Below are 18,841 nucleotides of genomic sequence, written 5' to 3'. Positions count from 1 at the left end.
GATGATTAAGATGGAATGACAGTATAAGTATGATCAGAACCCGTATATATATATAGTAGTGCAAATATGGTACATATGATTGCGCAAAGTTCTTAAAGTTCACAGTTTTATGTTGAGTTAAAGTGAGTAATGCAGTGCGAGTGTAGCAGTAGTGCAGGAATGGAGTGTGTAGTGCATGTCCGTTTTGAAAAATATCTCAATAATGATACTGAAATATTACCACGGCAAAAATCTAAAACATCAGAAATTAATGCAATAAATGTCTCATCTGTTGTATTTATTGTAGTGTTATAGTTTTATGTTGCAACGCATCGTAACACTTTTGCACTTTGTTTGTCTATTTTATTGTCTTTCCCTGTTACACTATGGTTCCAGAGGAACGTAATTTGACTTTACTTGAAGACTCGAACTTAATTATTAATTAAACAAAAAACAAAAGGATAGCTTAATAGTTAACTTTGTATTTAGATCATTCCAGATTTACATTAAAGCTCACCTTCCGCGAAAATCCGATTTTTCTTGTTTTTTGTGGAATACAGTAGGTCTCTCCGAGTTGAATGTGTACACCTGCACATTAAACTGTTTTGCAGCCCCCATTGTCTGCAGGAGCTAAGCAAAGAAATCCCCCCTCCCCCCCTCCGAAAAACGGGTGAATTTTGAATGATCTTTCTGCCTACGTAGGCAGAAACTCACAGACCAGCCCACCTTGGCTCGAGAAACTCCCAGAGGCGGAGCTGAAGCGACGCAACATCACCGCTCATCAGTTAGGAGGTGGGAGGCAGTGAGCGGCAGAGCGGTGGAGGGGCGTCGCAGTGCTCCTAGCCAATCAGAGGAGAGATATTTGCATGCTGTTTGCATGTATGAATATTCATGAGCAAAGCTGGAATCCGGTCATTTTGGACACACCCCTAAAACAGTCCATTAAAAAAGAGCTATACAGAGACACCTGAGCACTTTTTTTTTTACAAAAACGGCTCACATGTCATTCATTCATACTAGAGACCACAACTAGACATTTTAAAATGAAAGAAAAAACGACGGAAGGTGAGCTTTAAGACATTAATCCACATTTGTCCATATGTAAAATACACATGCACCAAGCCGAAAGGAAAATGGACGGTGGGATGACATGCTGTTATTAGCTAACATCCATTCCTGACTTTCTCTTCTAACTTGCAGCCCTTCTTATATGCTGGCACCCCCTGGAAATGCTGCTTTTTTAAAGCGCCAGTACTAAATAAATGGGGTATTGTATCAATTCAAGTCAAATTTAAGTCAAATGAGTCGTGGATGTTAATCTGCACAGATTTCTCCTCTGAAAACTGCTTCCGTTTATTCACAGTAAGCTTAGATTCCCGAACAGCATTAGCGGCTAACCGCTAGCAGTTAGCAGCTAATACCAACCGACAGTGCTACACTGAGGAACCCTGAGTGTTCCAGTAAGCCAGGGTGATATGAGCTAGCGGTTCATCCCACGTAGCTTGTTTTAAAACGGTGAACGTGCAGACTGCGGTCTGATATACTCACCTCTGAATGCTAAAAGAGCTAGCGCTGTGGTTAGCGGCTAATGTTGTCACCAGAATAAGTTGACACACACAAAGTGCAAAAGTGTAAAACTGATCAAAGCTGTTTATTATGTTTATCTACCAGTAAATTCCTGACTTTCTCTTCTGACTCGCAGCACTTCTTATATGCTGGCACCATATGGAAATGCTGCTTTAATTCAAAACACGCTAATTTTTAAAGCGCCAGTACTAAATAAATGAGGTATTGTACCATTTTTAATGATGAAGTATTGAAATACTTTCCTAGTATCGATATATCGTGCAATATTTCCTATATTTGGGGGAAACTGGAAATGGTTCTGTTTATTGAATCAAATACACACACACACAAACACATATACACTGTTTTAGTGGTTTAGTGTATATCCTTACATCCCTATACATCCCTATACATACATCCCCTATACATACATGTGTGTGTGTGTGTGTGTGTAACAGGTGAAAGTCTGGGATATCCCTCAGCAGGGTGTGTTAAAGAACATCACTCTTCCATGGAAGGAGCTGCAGGGTCACTCTCGGAGGGTGGGGCTTATAGAGTGGCACCCCACGGCCAGCAACATCCTGTTCAGCACCGGATACGACTACCAGGTATATACACACATTTACCTTATATACACACACTACCGTATTTTTCGCACTTTAAAGCGCACTTAAAATCCTTTCATTTTCCCCAAAATCCTCAGAGCTCCTTATAATCCGGTGCTCCTTATGTATGAATTCTATCAGTCAGGTATTAAGGAGCAGTAAAGACACTCCACTGAAGTACAGAGTTATACAGGAGTTTCAGTGAAGTTCTCCAGCATAGAGACTCAAGACTGGAGCAGCATTAGCATTAGCCGCTAGCAGTGCTGGAGCAGCATTAGCATTAGCCGTGCAATGAACACTAACCGTGCTCAGCACTAGGGTGATTCTCACGAAATCAGACTAATGAGGTGGCATTAAGGAGTGTGATGAACAGGTAAATGCTATCAATTTGGGAAACACTGGTTTATAAACATCTCATCAAAGGCTATATTGGAAGTGATTAAAAGAAGACATTGTGATATTTTAAATTATGTATTTTTTATAATTTAGTGTGAAATTCTCAGTACCGCAACGCGTCCATTGCTGAATTTCGGCTCTTCAATTACACAATTTTTATATTTAAAATAAATAAATAATAAAAAACTTAAATGTATCTCATAAAGTAAATTGTTACAGTCAATAAAAATGTATTACTTGGAATTCATTGGTAAAAGAAAAGAAAATATTTAGAAAAATAACTTTGGTCAGAACCAATGTTCTCAGCCTCCTCAACAATTTTCAAGCACCATTTAAGCCCACAAGGAACAGAAAAAAAACAGCCATTTTGAGAGGGGGGACACCTTTTACTACGACACCCAAGATGGCTACCAGGTAAGCACCTAATTTTATACCTCTCCAGATAAATGTTAAAAACTTGGTTGTCAGCGAGCATACACAACTTTTTGTTTCTCATTACCGAAACAGCTAGTTTTTAATGTTTAAAAAAATAAAAATTTTATTGTGTTTTGGGAATTTTTAAGGTTTTTAAAGTCTAAATACAAAAAGCTAGCAAAAGTTTAGCCAGGCATCATGGTGGCCCCACAGAGATCAAAGAAGGTTAAGGTCCCTCATACTCCGCAACAGCCTTCTCATACACCGCAACAATTTAAGGCCTGTTGCGGTAGAGAGATTCACTGTTGCGGTAAAGAGAAATTAATGTTTTAAGTGACATGAACTTTTATATATATATATTGTTTCATAAAAAAGCCTTTATTTACTTATAATAAACAATATATAAAACAATACATGATGCAATTTCAGATACTAAACAGATTTATGTAGCAGGGCAGTGACACCCATATAACTTCCGAATAAGATATAAAAAAAATAATAATATATATATATATATATATATATATATAAATTTCATGAAACAACCTTTATTAACAGTTTATAACAAAAGTTTTCATGAAATTTATATATTATTTATATATATATATATATATATATATATATAATATATATATATATTTTTTATATCTTATTCGGAAGTTATATATAAAAGTTGTTTCATGAAAAAAAATATATATATAATAAAAGATGTTTCATGAAATGTATATATTATATATATATACACACACACACATATATATATATATATATAAATATATATATATATATATACACACATTTCATTAAACAACTTTTATGAACAGTTTGTTTTTATATCTTATTCAGAAGTTGTATGGGTGTCACGGTGGTCTTTTATAATTGAGCACTGCCCTGCTACATAAATCTGTTTAGTATATGAAATTGCATCATGTATTGTTTTATTACTATTTTACAGCTTGTCATTTTGAAATAATATACATGGCATTATAAAATGTGTGGTTCAATGTATGAATGCAATGATATCTCTATCCATATAAGCTCTATTTGTAAATATTAATGTAATATTTCTACCATTTAATTTTTTTTAATCAACTGTAATATGCAATGTTACTTCCTTCCAGACAAGAATCTGTTCTGAAAAAAAAAGCATCCGCAAAGGCTAGGCTGGCTAAGTTCAGAGAGAAAATCTACAGCAATCCTGAGCTACTTGAGGAGTACAGATTGAAAGAGAGAGAGAGGTTCGGTGACAGGGAGATAATAGGGACACACACACACAAACACACACACACAGGTGGAGACAGACTGTGAAAGACAGACAGGCAGAAAAACAGGCGTGTACATGAGGCTGAGGCAGATAATGACACACAATGAACTCCAAAAATAAATAACAATGCTTGTGCACATTACTTTCACTTCAGTGTAATGCCTATGTTCAGTAACACATATATTGGGTTCTTCTTTCAGGTATCAGAAACGTAAGGAGAGTGGTAAAATAAAGACTGTCAAGGATCTTACGAAAAGGCAGCATGATAAAAAAAAACTACAGTGGAGACAATATTCAGCGAAAAGCTACAAGAACAAAAAACAAACCCAACGTGTTCTCAACCTCACTCCAGATTCTTCAGTGAATGAATTAAGTGATTCTTCAGCAATAGCAGAAGTAAATGTGTCAACACCTGAGGACCACGTGTCAACACAAGAAAATTTGTCAACACCAACACTGCAGTCATCAATCCCAAAGAGAAGCGCAATCAGAAAGAAATTAAACGTTGTCAACAGATTGAGGGCCAAACTAAGACAGGCAGAAGAAAAATGTAAAAAAAACAGAAAAGAACTGCAGAATCTCAACAAGAAATTTAGGAGACTTAAAGCTCAAAGGGTGACTGTGACCAAGCAGATAGCTACAACCTCCAAAAACAAAAAAGTCAGGCAGCAGAAAAGTGGCATTTCACTCAACAGCAAGAGGAGATGCCTGTTGAAGATGGTACATTCTTTCCTTCATCGGGATGATGTATCCAGTGTGGTCAACGGCAAATCTGGGGAGATCCGGCGGAGAGGAGTGATTCATAGGAAAAGGCACTTGTGTGACACAATGGCTAACCTTCACAAGAGGTTTTGTGGTGAAAACCCGAATCAAAATGTGTCTAAGGCGCATTTCTTCAAGCTTAGACCGTTTTGGATTGTTAGGCCAAAAGTTGCTGACAGGGATACATGTGCATGCAAGCTGCATGAAAATTTCAGTTTCAAAATAAAAAAGTTACATCAGCTTGGAGTGATAGAATCATCTTGCGCAGGTGATGTCATACAGTCAGTTGTGTGCAACACCAACAACATTGACTGTATGTACAATCGTTGTGAGGTATGCAAAGACAGAGTGATTCCAACAGCACTTGATGAGGAAAACAAGGGCATCATCATCACCTGGCAGGAGTGGGTGACCAGGTCGGTCACGGTGGAGAGGACCGGGAAAGCTTCAACCAAGGAGAAAGAAGTAAAGAACACAGCATGTGAAAATCGTAGTACCTCCATTGAGAAGTTAGTAGCTCTTACCATGGAACATCTCCCTAACTTTGCAGTGCATATCTTCAACATCAGGCACCAGTTTTCCGCTCTCAAGACAATGAAGGATAGTATCCATGACGATGATGTGATTGTACATGTCGATTACAGCGAAAATTGGAGCTGCAAGTATGCACGTGAAGTGAAGGATACCCATTTTGGAGGTGGGAACCAGCAGGTGACCCTCCACACTGGTGTGTTGTACAGTAAGGGAATGGTGGAAGCCTTTGCATCAGTGTCTCCTTGCCTCCAACATGATGCAACAGCAACATGGGCCCACCTGGAACCTGTCTTGAGGTACATCCGTCAAAAATACCCCAATGTATGCAACATACATTTCATTTCTGATGGCCCAACATCCCAATACAGAAATAAAACATCGTTCTACTTGGCTTCCACTATACCATTCCTCCATGGATTTACATATGTCACATGGAACTTCACAGAGGCGTCTCATGGCAAAGGAGCTCCAGACGGCGTGGGGGCAGCCTTAAAAAATCTGGCAGACCGAATAGTTGCATATGGCCAAAGCATCCCAGATGCAGATATTCTGTTTCAGCAGCTCACCCTGAACTCCTCTGTGATTCTATTCCAGGTGTGTGTGAGTGTGTGTTTGTGTAACTATGTTTTAGGTTAGATTGTACATGGATGTTTGGTTGAACACAATTTCTATCTTCTGTAAAACGCCTGTGACTTAAAAAACTGATATTGAAGTTCACTATGACTTTGACAGGTGTCGGAGGACAAAATTAAGGAGAGGGGTGAATTGGTTCCTCCACACCTTAAGGCAATCCCAGGGACAATGAAAATCCACCAAGTAGGTCAAAATTAATACATTAATTTGCTCACATAACAAGTCACATTACCCACACATGCTGTAAGTTAGTACATTCAAACTGTTTTTGTTAATCTATGCAACAGCTGATGTCCACCACCCCTGGGGTAGTCCACACGAGGGAAGTGTCGTGTTTCTGTGAGAAAAATTGTCAGTGCTTCTATCCATCCCGCCATGCGTTTGCTGAGGAAGAAGAGGGTTTCACAACGCCACCAGAGGCCACCATAGAGGTTGGCCAGTGGGTCCTCGTGGAATATGACAATAATCTGTTCCCCGGTGTAGTTACACAGGTAACATTTATTTCAAGTCACTACTTTCAATGGAAACTACAGTGTCAGGCTTGTATAGACCCAGTTTCAAAAGAGTGCTGGAGAGGCAAGTCGATGGCGCACTCTTAAAATTCTTTTTCTAAAATACAGATTGCAGATGACCAATATGAGGTGGACACCATGAACTGTGCCGGGGAAAACCGCTTCTATGTTCCATCCATAAGGTTTTCTGGGGAAAAGGTCTGGTATTACCGCCAGGACATCAGAGACCAAATTCCTGAGCCTCTGCCGGTCACCTCCTCTGCTAGGCATTTCTGTGTTTTGCCTGATATTTGGGCTAAACACAAACAGCGCACCTGAGGCGTATTGTATTACAAATTGGATGTATATTGAATTGCTTGTTTAATTTTAATTTAGTTGCACATTGATATTTATATCTGTCATGAAATTAATTCTTAATAAAATAGTTGTTTTATGAGATGTTGAATTACTTATTTTGTATTTAAACATTCCATTTCAATTTAGTTATACAGTGATGTTTAACGTTTTAAGGAATTTATGTCTAATGAGGTATGTTGAAATTTGTTTTATTAAAATACACAGTTCAAAATAGGATATTTTCACAGCTTGAGTCTTACTGAGAATAATTTTCAACAGAAAATGCCACATTTTGTTCAATATTACTACTCCATACAAAACTCAAGAAGTACATCATTAGAATTTGTTATTTATTCACAGCATTCACACTCTGTGTTTGTTGTGTAAAGTGTTATTGTTAATTAAGTAGGAATCCTTGTAATGACTCTCTTTACCGAAACATTGACTCTCTTTACCGAAACACCATTCTCTTTACCGCAACACATATTTATTTACTAATTATTTTACTGTTATAAAACAAATTCTAGTTTATAATGGTATTTGGATAAATTGTATTTCTTCATAGGTCATCTGTACTAAATAAGTAATTATACATGTAATTTTTCAGTTAAATATCCTGAAAAGACAGTACATGAATCATGAAATCTGTTGCGGTAATGAGACAAATCATAAAATAAAAAAAAAAGGGAAACTTATAAATATAATATTTTCTGGGTTATATACACATATGAGCCCAACTGTTAATAATATCTATTTAAAAAGTAACAAATGTGTAACTTTTAAACCATATCTGTTCTGTGTTATCATGTTGCGGTACTGAGAATTTGTGTGCTCTGACTGACTAAAATGGTGCAAAATATACAGAAAAAAATTATAAAATTAAAAAAAAAAGTATTTCTAAGAAGTTCAGACCCTAATCTTGCATAACAAAAAGAAATTTTATGTTCAAATGCCTTTTGAAATTTTTCAAGTGTGAACCCTTTTAAATCTGTTTTTCGTGAGAATCACCCACTAGCTATTTTTTTGGCCCTTCCGAAGTGAGTACTATCGGCCTTTAACCTGCTGCTAACCCCGGAGAATGGAGTCCAGCACTGCTGGAGCAGCATTAACATTATTCAATTCAATTAAATTTTATTCTATATATAGCGATTTACAACATGACAAAGCAGCTTTACAGAGAAAAAACAGCTCCATGCCTCTTATAAGCAAGCACCACATGAATGCCAATTATTGTGGTGACAACTTTTTCTGGCAACGACATTAGCCGCTAACCACAGCGCTAGCTCTTTTAGCATTCAGAGGTGAGTATATCGGACTGTAGTCTGCACATTCACCTTGTTAAAACAAGCTACGTAGGAAGAACCGCTAGCTGATATCACCCTGGCTTACCAGAACACTCAGGGTTCCTCAGTGTAGCACTGTAGGGTGATATTAGCCACTAACTGCTAGCAGTTAGCCGCTAATGCTGTTCGTGAATCTAAGCTTACTGTAAATAAACAGAAGTGCTTTACACACCCAAATAAACAGTTTTCAGAAGAGAAATCTGTGTAGATTAACATCCATCACTCTTTAAAAGAATGTCTTTTTTATGACAGTTTTGTTTATTTAGTTTAGCTTTACTTCACTTTACTTATAACTTATATTCATAAAGTTTTAAGAGTTCAGAAATCAATATTTGGTGGAATAACCCTGGTTGTTTTTTATCACAGTTTTTGTTTTCATGCATCTTGGCATCATGTTCTCCTCCACCAGTCTTACACACTGCTTTTGGATAACTTTATGCTGCTTTACTCCTGGTGTAAAAATTCAAGCAGTTCAGTTTGGTGGTTTGATGGTTTGTGATCATCCATCTTCCTCTTGATTATATTCCAGAGGTTTTTAATTTGGTAAAATCAAAGAAACTCGTCATTTTTAAAGGCTCTCTTATATATTTGTTTTACAGAGAATATTTATGCATGTATGTGTGTTGTTTGTAGGTGATGATCTGGAACCTGAGCTCTCCGGACTCTGTAGTGAAGAACCCTGTCCGGACCATCAGCATTCACCCGGACGTGGTTCTGTCCATGTCCTTCAACTCTGATGGCAGCCGTCTCGCCACGTCCTGCAAAGACAAGAAGATCCGCATCATCGACCCCCGAACAGGAACACTGCTGCAGGTGTGTGATGAGTTTTTAATTATAGGACTGGATATACAGTACCAGTGAAAAGTCTGGACACACCTTAAATTCAGTGATTTTTATTTTTTATATTCTGCATTGTAGATTAATACTAAACTCATCCAAAATATGAAGAAAAACATGCACAATTATTTGTTTAGCAAAAAAGTGTTGTATACAGCAGGATTAGACAGCAGACTTTGTCTTAGGGAGGGATCTGTATCTACTGTCTCTGGCGATGTCTGCAGATGAGGGAAATGTAAGAACTTTCAAATAATGAGTTTTGTGCTTCTATCGCATGCATAGTTCTAGCTTGTTCGTGTTTTGTTGTTTAGCAGAAGAATATCATTATCACAAATATACCATGAAGTATTGTGATATTATTTTAGAGCTATATTGCCGACCTCTAATGTGGATTATATGTCTAGATTACTGTGTATAAATAAGCATATGTGCGCTAGCTACATGTGCTCCTTTGAAATGAATTGTATGTGCTTTGTCAGAAGTTTCAGTTTGGTCTACATGATCTATGAAGTTTGAGAAGCTCTTCTTTAGTAGAAATGAGTTATGAATTACAAAAATCATGAGAAATATCATACATGGGCCCTTTAAACCCTGTGTAACACTGCCCCACTTTAACTCTCAGCACCACACCTCTAAAACTCACACCTCCCTCGGAGTACAGCACACACACACACACACACACAGTTGTAAGTTTAGCTTCTGAGTGCACTTATGCATCTTATGAATTTAAACATTTGTGCATGTTTAATGTTCTGAGTGTAAATAAGTAAATAAATGCTATTTTTTTCTGTGCATTTCACATCGAACATTGTGCACAGAGTTTAATCAGCATACTATAATGGTTTTAAAAGAATGAATGTGTGTATATTTAGTTTAAACTGTGATTAGTAAGACATTAGAAAGACACATATATGTTTATCTGAGGATGTCGTGCTGTATTTAGTTCTGCTTAACAGGATTATAGTAATGTACATGCTACGCTTCCATCAGATTACCTTCAAAATAAAACACATCCACCACTATTTAAGTGGTAAAAACACATTTTACTAAAATCCATAATGAATATGTTAAAATATTAAAATGTTAATGTTAATAATATAATTTGGGATTTTGCACTCGGCTGTTCTCTAGTGTTTCAGCTGCATATATGCTGATTTGTAAATGAATATATTTTGGTAGAATGTAAATATATTAAAGGCGGGATGTGTGTCACAGTTTGTGTGTTTATACTTCTCTACATCCAATCACAATCAGATTCACTCTATCTGGATGGAGAGATTTATCTGGATAGGGGTTTTATTGAACGATGAGAAGCCGGAATGAAAACCAGCTGAAATGAAACAGGAGTCGAGACTGATTTTATTAAAATGTAAGGAGGAGAAAGTTCAGATAATTGTGGTAAAATGTAGAAATTATTATTACAGTAAAGTAGAGATAACCTACATTTCTACTGAAGTAAGGTAACAAAGTAATTGACACTCTGTGTTTTTGTTGTTTTACAGGAGACGAGCTGTAAGAATCACAGGGCCAGTAAGGTTCTGTATTTGGGGAACCTGAAGATGCTGCTCTCCACCGGGACGTCCCGCTGGAACCACAGGCAGATTGCACTCTGGGATCAGGTGAGTGTACTGCTTCCACACTCTGCTCAACCAATCCTGCAGCGCCCTCTAGTGTCTGACCTGTAGAACACTCAGACCCCTGGACCAGAGTTTTCAGAACAGTAAACCCCTAACAGGTCAGGATTTTTGTAAATTGTCTGCCTGACATTACACCACTAAATACTGAGGATTTCTGTTCAGTCATTACATAAAAATCTTTAATGTTTCAGTAATGTTCCTTATCATAATTGTAATTGTAATAGAAAGTGTAAAATAATCTATGACAAATGTCAAAATAAAATAAATAAAATCATTAAATTGACTGACTTATCCACTTTGGGGCGTCCAGGAGAAATCTGCAACTCAGCTCGACTAAATCTCAACTAATTTCTTCGGAAAATGTATGATTACTTGCGTCTGCATCTAATATAAAAAAAAACAGTTCTCTTAGAAAATTATTGCAATTACACTTTTTTATGCACATGTTTATTTCATTTTGCATATTGGAACAACACAAAAACAGAGGAAAAAACAATTATCTACCTTTTTTATATTGAGAATTTCTTCATTTTGGAAACCAATCAATCAATCAACCTTTATTTTAACCTGGAGTACATTGAGGGTGGCCCTCATTTACAAACAAAAAAGTAGATAGAATAAAATAAGTAATAAAAAAAAGCATAAAAAACAGCATTATAATAAGGTATAAGAATAAAAAAAATAGTATAATAATAAAAAACATATTAAGATATAAATTAAATATATCTTAAGATATAAAACAAATAAGGTAAAAATAACAATTTAAGAGTAGGAATCATAAAATCATAGGTAAAAAAGGTAATAGAACTAATACAAATTCAACTACAGATGAATAAATAAAAAACTAAACACATAAAATAGTAAAATATAAACAAGCAATAACTATAATAAAAGAAAAAGTAAGAAACTAAAAATAAATAAAACCCGCTAAAACAAACCAAAATAAAAAAAATAAAAAGTTAACTAAAAAAATATATAATAATAATAATAATAATAATACAATAAAATTAAAATGTATAAATATAAATTACAAAGTAGTCACAATTAAATATTTAAATTTTTTTTACATTTATGATCAAAAGCCCATTTCCCATTATTATACTCCTATTATACTAATTACCTCCCTCATTACCTCCTTTATACTAAGCACCTCTTGACAGGTCCCCATTAATTACAGGTAACATGTTAGCCTAGCAGCTCTGGTTTGTTCTGCTGTAGACTAAAAAGGTTTTCGACAAGGTTTTGGTGTTTAAACTACAGGTAATGCAGAATCACTGTATAGATTTACAGTAGTATACAGTAAGTAAATAAGTGTGTGTGTGTGTGTGTGTGTGTGTAGGAGGACCTGTCTGAACCTTCGTATCAGGAAGATCTGGATGGATCATCTGGTGTTTTGTTCCCCTTCTACGACCCGGACACTCACATGCTGTACATTGCCGGCAAGGTCAGCAGAACTGCAAACAGATAAACCCGCTAACTTTACAGTGATGCTGGGTGTGTACTGTACATTAACTTTTCTATCTGTGTCTGTGTGTGTGTGTGTGTGTGTTTGTGTGTGTGTGTGTGTGTGTGTGTGTGTTCTGCAGGGTGATGGTAATATCAGGTACTATGAGATCAGCTCTGAGAAGCCATATGTGCACTACCTGACCGAGTACAGATCTCTACTCCCACAGAAAGGAATGGGTAAGATGTCTTGTGATGCTCACTGCTATCTTACACCCCACCAACAGTCTATTTTCACACCATCTGTTTAAAATAGATGAAAAATACGGAAAACACAGGAGCTCCACTGACTGAATACAACCTAGACAGACGCCAACAGTCAGCCGTTCATCGCTATCTCGGTAACACAGGCGTTGTGCCGAGCCGAGCGTACACCCCCACTTATTACACACACATGAACACACAGCAGCACAAACCCAACTTTTACACCAACAATAAACAGAATAGTAAATAAAATAACATTGCTGTTCCCGTTTCCTCTGCTGAGAAGAGTTTGTTGAACACGTCCAGGTAGCTGCACCGTTAAAATAGCAATCCACCAAAGTCAGAGCTCACCTGATCCACTCTTAAAGGGAATGATGAGCAACAGAGAGACTCTGATTGGTTTAGTATTTCACGCTACGCCCAAAATTAACCACACCCATCATTAATTAAGGTCTACTTTTCTCGTCATTATGATAGCAAAGACACACCGACATGCCCTGAATCAAGCTGCATGGTTGAGTGCTCACCTACAGATCTTTGCAAAAGATCTGTTTTCTAAACAAATATGAAAAAAATATGTGTACACACACACACACACACACACACAGAATCTTTATAACATGATAATAAGGTACCTGTGTTAGCTGTACACTGCGGTCTGGCTCAGCCATTCAAATCACCTGCAGCATCATTTGATTAACAAACATCCCATCAGCCTCTCCTGCTCTCCATCACTCTCGTCTGTCTGATTCATCAAACACTAATTATTAAAATGCACTCAAACTTCAGTAAATAAAAATTATAATTAGTTAAGTAAAATATTATTTTGTAAAAACTAATATATTGTGGTTGGTCTTGATAAGGCAGGAACTTTAAATTATTTACTTAATAATAATATATCCTGTATGTATTATACACAGTCATGTAATGAACGCACAAGTGTTACAACAGTGTTGGTTTTATTTAAGGGTTTTACACGCTGTTAAAATATTTATACAGTACTATACACTGCTCTACACATAGTAAACTGGTATTTCCAGTGTCAGACCTGAGATATACAGTTCATTTAATCTCATAACTCAAGACTGGGTTTTATTTATCACGTGAAAATTACAAGATATACAGTTTAATAACAGTTTTAAACTTGAGAGTAAGTGTGTTTGTTTGTTTATTTATTTATTTGTTTGTTTGTTTATTTATTTGTTTATTTGTTTATGTGTTTGTGTTTGTTTGTTGTCTCTCAGGTGTGATGCCGAAGCGAGGTTTGGACGTGTGCTCGTGTGAGGTGTTCAGGTTTTACAGGCTGGTGACAATCAAAAGCCTCATCGAGCCTCTCGCTATGATCGTCCCCCGCCGGGTCAGATATCCTCAATCTCACACACACACACACACACACACACCATTATGAATTAAGTATCTACTGTGGATTATTGGTTATCCACTACGCATTATTTAGAAACTACTATAAGTTATTAATTATTTATTATTTACTATTAATTAAGTGTCTACTATGATTTATTCACTATCCACTATGAATTATGTAGTTTCTACCATGAAAAGTTTATCTTTTATCCACTATGAATTATTCCGATTCTGCTATGCATTATTCATTATCTATTATCCATTATGAATTAAGTGCCTACTGTAGATTATTCCTTATCCACTATGAATTATTCAGTTTCTACTATGCATTATTCATTATCTATTATCCATTATGAATTAAGTGCCTACTGTAGATTATTCCTTATCCACTATGAATTATTCAGTTTCTGCTATGTATTATTCATTATCTATTATCCATTATGAATTAAGTGCCTACTGTAGATTATTCCTTATCCACTATGAACTATTCAGTTTTTGCTATGCATTATTCATTATCTATTATCCATTATGAATTAAGTGCCTACTGTAGATTATTCCTTATCCACTATGAATTATTCAGTTTCTGCTATGTATTATTCATTATCTATTATCCATTATGAATTAAGTGCCTACTGTAGATTATTCCTTATCCACTATGAACTATTCAGTTTTTGCTATGCATTATTCATTATCTATTATCCATTATGAATAAAGTGCCTACTGTAGATTATTCCTTATCCACTATGAATTATTCAGTTTCTACTATGCATTATTCATTATCTATTATCCATTATGAATTAAGTGCCTACTGTAGATTATTCCTTATCCACTATGAATTATTCAGTTTCTGCTATGCATTATTCATTATCTATTATCCATTGTGAATTAAGTGCCTACTGTAGATTATTCCTTATCCACTATGAATTATTCAGTTTCTGCTATGTATTATTCATTATCTTTTATCCATTATGAACTAAGTGTCTACTGTAGATTATTCCTTATCCACTATGAATTATTCAGTTTCTGCTATGTATTATTCATTATCTTTTATCCATTATGAACTAAGTGTCTACTGTAGATTATTCCTTATCCACTATGAATTATTCAGTTTCTGCTATGTATTATTCATTATCTATTATCCATTATGAATTAAGTGCCTACTGTAGATTATTCCTTATCCACTATGAATTATTCAGTTTCTGCTATGTATTATTCATTATCTATTATCCATTATGAATTAAGTGCCTACTGTAGATTATTCCTTATCCACTATGAACTATTCAGTTTTTGCTATGCATTATTCATTATCTATTATCCATTATGAATTAAGTGCCTACTGTAGATTATTCCTTATCCACTATGAATTATTCAGTTTCTACTATGCATTATTCATTATCTATTATCCATTATGAATTAAGTGCCTACTGTAGATTATTCCTTATCCACTATGAACTATTCAGTTTTTGCTATGCATTATTCATTATCTATTATCCATTATGAACTAAGTGCCTACTGTAGATTATTCCTTATCCACTATGAATTATTCAGTTTCTGCTATGATTTATTCATTATCTATTATCCATTGTGAATTAAGTGCCTACTGTAGATTATTCCTTATCCACTATGAATTATTCAGTTTCTGCTATGTATTATTCATTATCTATTATCCATTGTGAATTAAGTGCCTACTGTAGATTATTCCTTATCCACTATGAATTATTCAGTTTCTACTATGCATTATTCATTATCTATTATCCATTATGAACTAAGTGTCTACTGTAGATTATTCCTTATCCACTATGAATTATTCAGTTTCTACTATGCATTATTCATTATCTATTATCCATTATGAATTAAGTGCCTACTGTAGATTATTCCTTATCCACTATGAATTATTCAGTTTCTACTATGCATTATTCATTATCTATTATCCATTATGAATTAAGTGCCTACTGTAGATTATTCCTTATCCACTATGAATTATTCAGTTTCTGCTATGCATTATTCATTATCTTTTATCCATTGTGAATTAAGTGCCTACTGTAGATTATTCCTTATCCACTATGAATTATTCAGTTTCTGCTATGTATTATTCATTATCTTTTATCCATTATGAACTAAGTGTCTACTGTAGATTATTCCTTATCCACTATGAACTATTCAGTTTCTGCTATGCATTATTCATTATCTATTATCCATTATGAATTAAGTGCCTACTGTAGATTATTCCTGATCCACTATGAATTATTCAGTTTCTACTATGCATTATTCATTATCTATTATCCATTATGAATTAAGTGCCTACTGTAGATTATTCCTTATCCACTATGAACTATTCAGTTTCTGCTATGCATTATTCATTATCTATTATCCATTATGAATTAAGTGCCTACTGTAGATTATTCCTGATCCACTATGAATTATTCAGTTTCTACTATGCATTATTCATTATCTATTATCCATTATGAATTAAGTGCCTACTGTAGATTATTCCTTATCCACTATGAATTATTCAGTTTCTACTATGCATTATTCATTATCTTTTATCCATTATGAACTAAGTGCCTACTGTAGATTATTCCTTATCCACTATGAATTATTCAGTTTCTACTATGCATTATTCATTATCTATTATCCATTATGAATTAAGTGCCTACTGTAGATTATTCCTTATCCACTATGAATTATTCAGTTTCTACTATGCATTATTCATTATCTATTATCCATTATGAACTAAGTGTTTACTGTAGATTATTCCTTATCCACTATGAATTATTCAGTTTCTGCTATGCATTATTCATTATCTATTATCCATTATGAATTAAGTGCCTACTGTAGATTATTCCTTATCCACTATGAATTATTCCGTTTCTACTATGCATTATTCATTATCTATTATCCATTATGAATTAAGTGCCTACTGTAGATTATTCCTTATCCACTATGAATTATTCCGTTTCTACTATGCATTATTCATTATCTATTATCCATTATGAATTAAGTGTCTACTATGATTTATTCATTATTTATTATTTATTGTTCAGTATCTGCAATACATTATTTATTTTCTATAATCCTCTATGAATGATTCAGTATCTACTAGTATCTACGAGTTATTCAGTGTCTACTTTAAATTATTATTATCTTCTATGAACTATATGGAATTTACTGTTAAACTTTTTGATCTGTTCTGAATTTTTCAGTCTACTGAATTATTTTCTGTATATCTGATACCTGTATGTTTTATGTGTTTTTATTCTACAGTCTGAATGCTATCAGGAGGATATTTACCCGATGACCGCAGGGAAGGAGCCCGCCATGACTGCAGCAGAGTGGCTGAGTGGGATGGACAAAGGTTCAATTCTGGATGTTTTTATTTATATTTTATATACAAATTTATGCAATGGGTGCATATTAAACTAATTGAATCCATTATTGATTTCATATCATGAACCTACCAGACTCTCCACAGTAGTACTGTGTACTGATTTTGCTGTAATGGCTGTCTCTGGCTGGATCTCTCCGCAGGTCCGGTTCTGATGTCTCTGAAGCCGGGCAGTAAGGTGGAGGCGTACGCTGAGGTGGGGTCAGTGAAGATGTCCAGCCTGTCGTTGGACGGTCGGAGGTCCGTGCCCCGCCCAGGACTGCTCGCCCTGATCCAGCAGCAGTCAGCGGACGAGAAGGACAGCAAGGAGAACCCCACCAACCCCCAATCACACGACCGGACCCCCAACACCATCACCAACGGGCAGAACGAACCCACACACTGCTCTCCACCCAAAACCGAGAACGAGGTACAAGCTATAAATCACTACTCAGGATTCATACAGTCGTGAAAAACCTGGAAAAGTCATGGAATTTGAAAATAGTAATTTCCAGACCTGGATAAGTGTAAGATTCATTTTATCTGATCAATTTTGAACCGACTAAAATCAATTTTAATTATAGTTTAAGTTGATTTTTGGTTTTATTGTCCGTGTCTGCACTGATGTTTTAAAAATTGTATGGTCATGAAAATCTGCCTTGACGTCAAGGAAAAGTCATGAAAAATTTGTGAAAAAATAATTGAAATTTATTGGCTAAAACTTGTATGAACCCTGCTACTGCAAACACTTCAAACACTACAACTCCCCCCAGACACTAAATAGTCTGATTAAATTGTAAAAACGCTATTCATTCAATACAATTCTATACTGTTTAAGCAGACCAGCTTTCTCACCAAAACACATCAAAATATCTGTGTCCAAATAAATGCTGAGAAAGAATAAGGATTAAGATCGACTACCGCCACCATGTTTTAAAGCCTGAACCTTAGTCTGGTTAGCTCTCACTGTTAAAGAGGACATATTATGCAAAACTTTTTATGTGCTTATGTGTTTTCACTTGGGTCTCTGCCCTTATGAAAACACATAGCACCAAAAAAAATCCATGAGTCATTTTTCTGTGAATCAGCTGAAATAGTTTGGTGTCAGGAATCATTTGCTTCCATGAGCCGTTTGGATGCTCCTCCCTTATTGTGATGTCACAATAAGAACACCTGCATAGGACCACCCTGGCTCCACCCTTCGACCATCAATCCCTACCAGAGCCCCGCCCACTAGATCAGTTGAGAACCTCAGACAGGGCACAGCATGATTAGCCAGCAGACTTCGTCTGAGGGAGGGATCTGTACCAACTGTTCGTGGTGAGTCAGCAGATGAGGGAGCTTTAAGTACTTTCAAAGAGTGAGGTTTATTATTTTATCATCGTTAAGCATAAACTAGCTTGTTTGTGTGTTGCCTTTAGCACAAACTAACATTAATGTGGTAAACTTTCAGCATAAACATGGCGTAGCTCTCACTGTGAGTTATATATGATGAAACTACCTCCACCATGTTTGGAAGCTGTACTTTATTCTGGCTAGGATATAGATGGTATTATACAGGAGGTAATTCTGAAACTTCTATAGAGGTTT

General features: G+C 35.5%; 2 protein-coding genes across 2 annotated transcripts in view; both read left to right on the top strand.

The window, feature by feature from the left end:
• coro2aa (coronin 2Aa) overlaps positions 1–18,841 on the top strand; it is a 65,345-nt gene that overhangs the window by 41,846 nt on the left and 4,658 nt on the right. Inside the window, exons 4-11 of the mRNA XM_022666789.2 lie at positions 2,004–2,153; positions 8,978–9,157; positions 10,684–10,800; positions 12,158–12,262; positions 12,405–12,501; positions 13,770–13,882; positions 17,152–17,242; positions 17,416–17,681. Coding sequence (XP_022522510.1) covers positions 2,004–2,153; positions 8,978–9,157; positions 10,684–10,800; positions 12,158–12,262; positions 12,405–12,501; positions 13,770–13,882; positions 17,152–17,242; positions 17,416–17,681 — 1,119 coding nt within the window. The remainder of the gene's footprint in view (positions 1–2,003; positions 2,154–8,977; positions 9,158–10,683; positions 10,801–12,157; positions 12,263–12,404; positions 12,502–13,769; positions 13,883–17,151; positions 17,243–17,415; positions 17,682–18,841) is intronic.
• Positions 3,732–7,379, top strand: LOC107197431 (uncharacterized). The gene is made up of 4 exons (XM_049481335.1): positions 3,732–6,114; positions 6,253–6,336; positions 6,441–6,644; positions 6,774–7,379. The coding sequence occupies exons 1-4, from the start codon at positions 4,942–4,944 to the stop codon at positions 6,981–6,983; spliced, it is 1,671 nt and encodes a 556-aa protein (XP_049337292.1). The 5' UTR covers positions 3,732–4,941; the 3' UTR covers positions 6,984–7,379.

The sequence above is a fragment of the Astyanax mexicanus genome, chromosome 7, assembly GCF_023375975.1.
Source record: "Astyanax mexicanus isolate ESR-SI-001 chromosome 7, AstMex3_surface, whole genome shotgun sequence".
Taxonomy (NCBI): domain Eukaryota; kingdom Metazoa; phylum Chordata; class Actinopteri; order Characiformes; family Acestrorhamphidae; genus Astyanax; species Astyanax mexicanus.
Note: the sequence above shows the minus strand (reverse complement) of the source record. Positions and strands in the feature narration are given on the sequence as shown.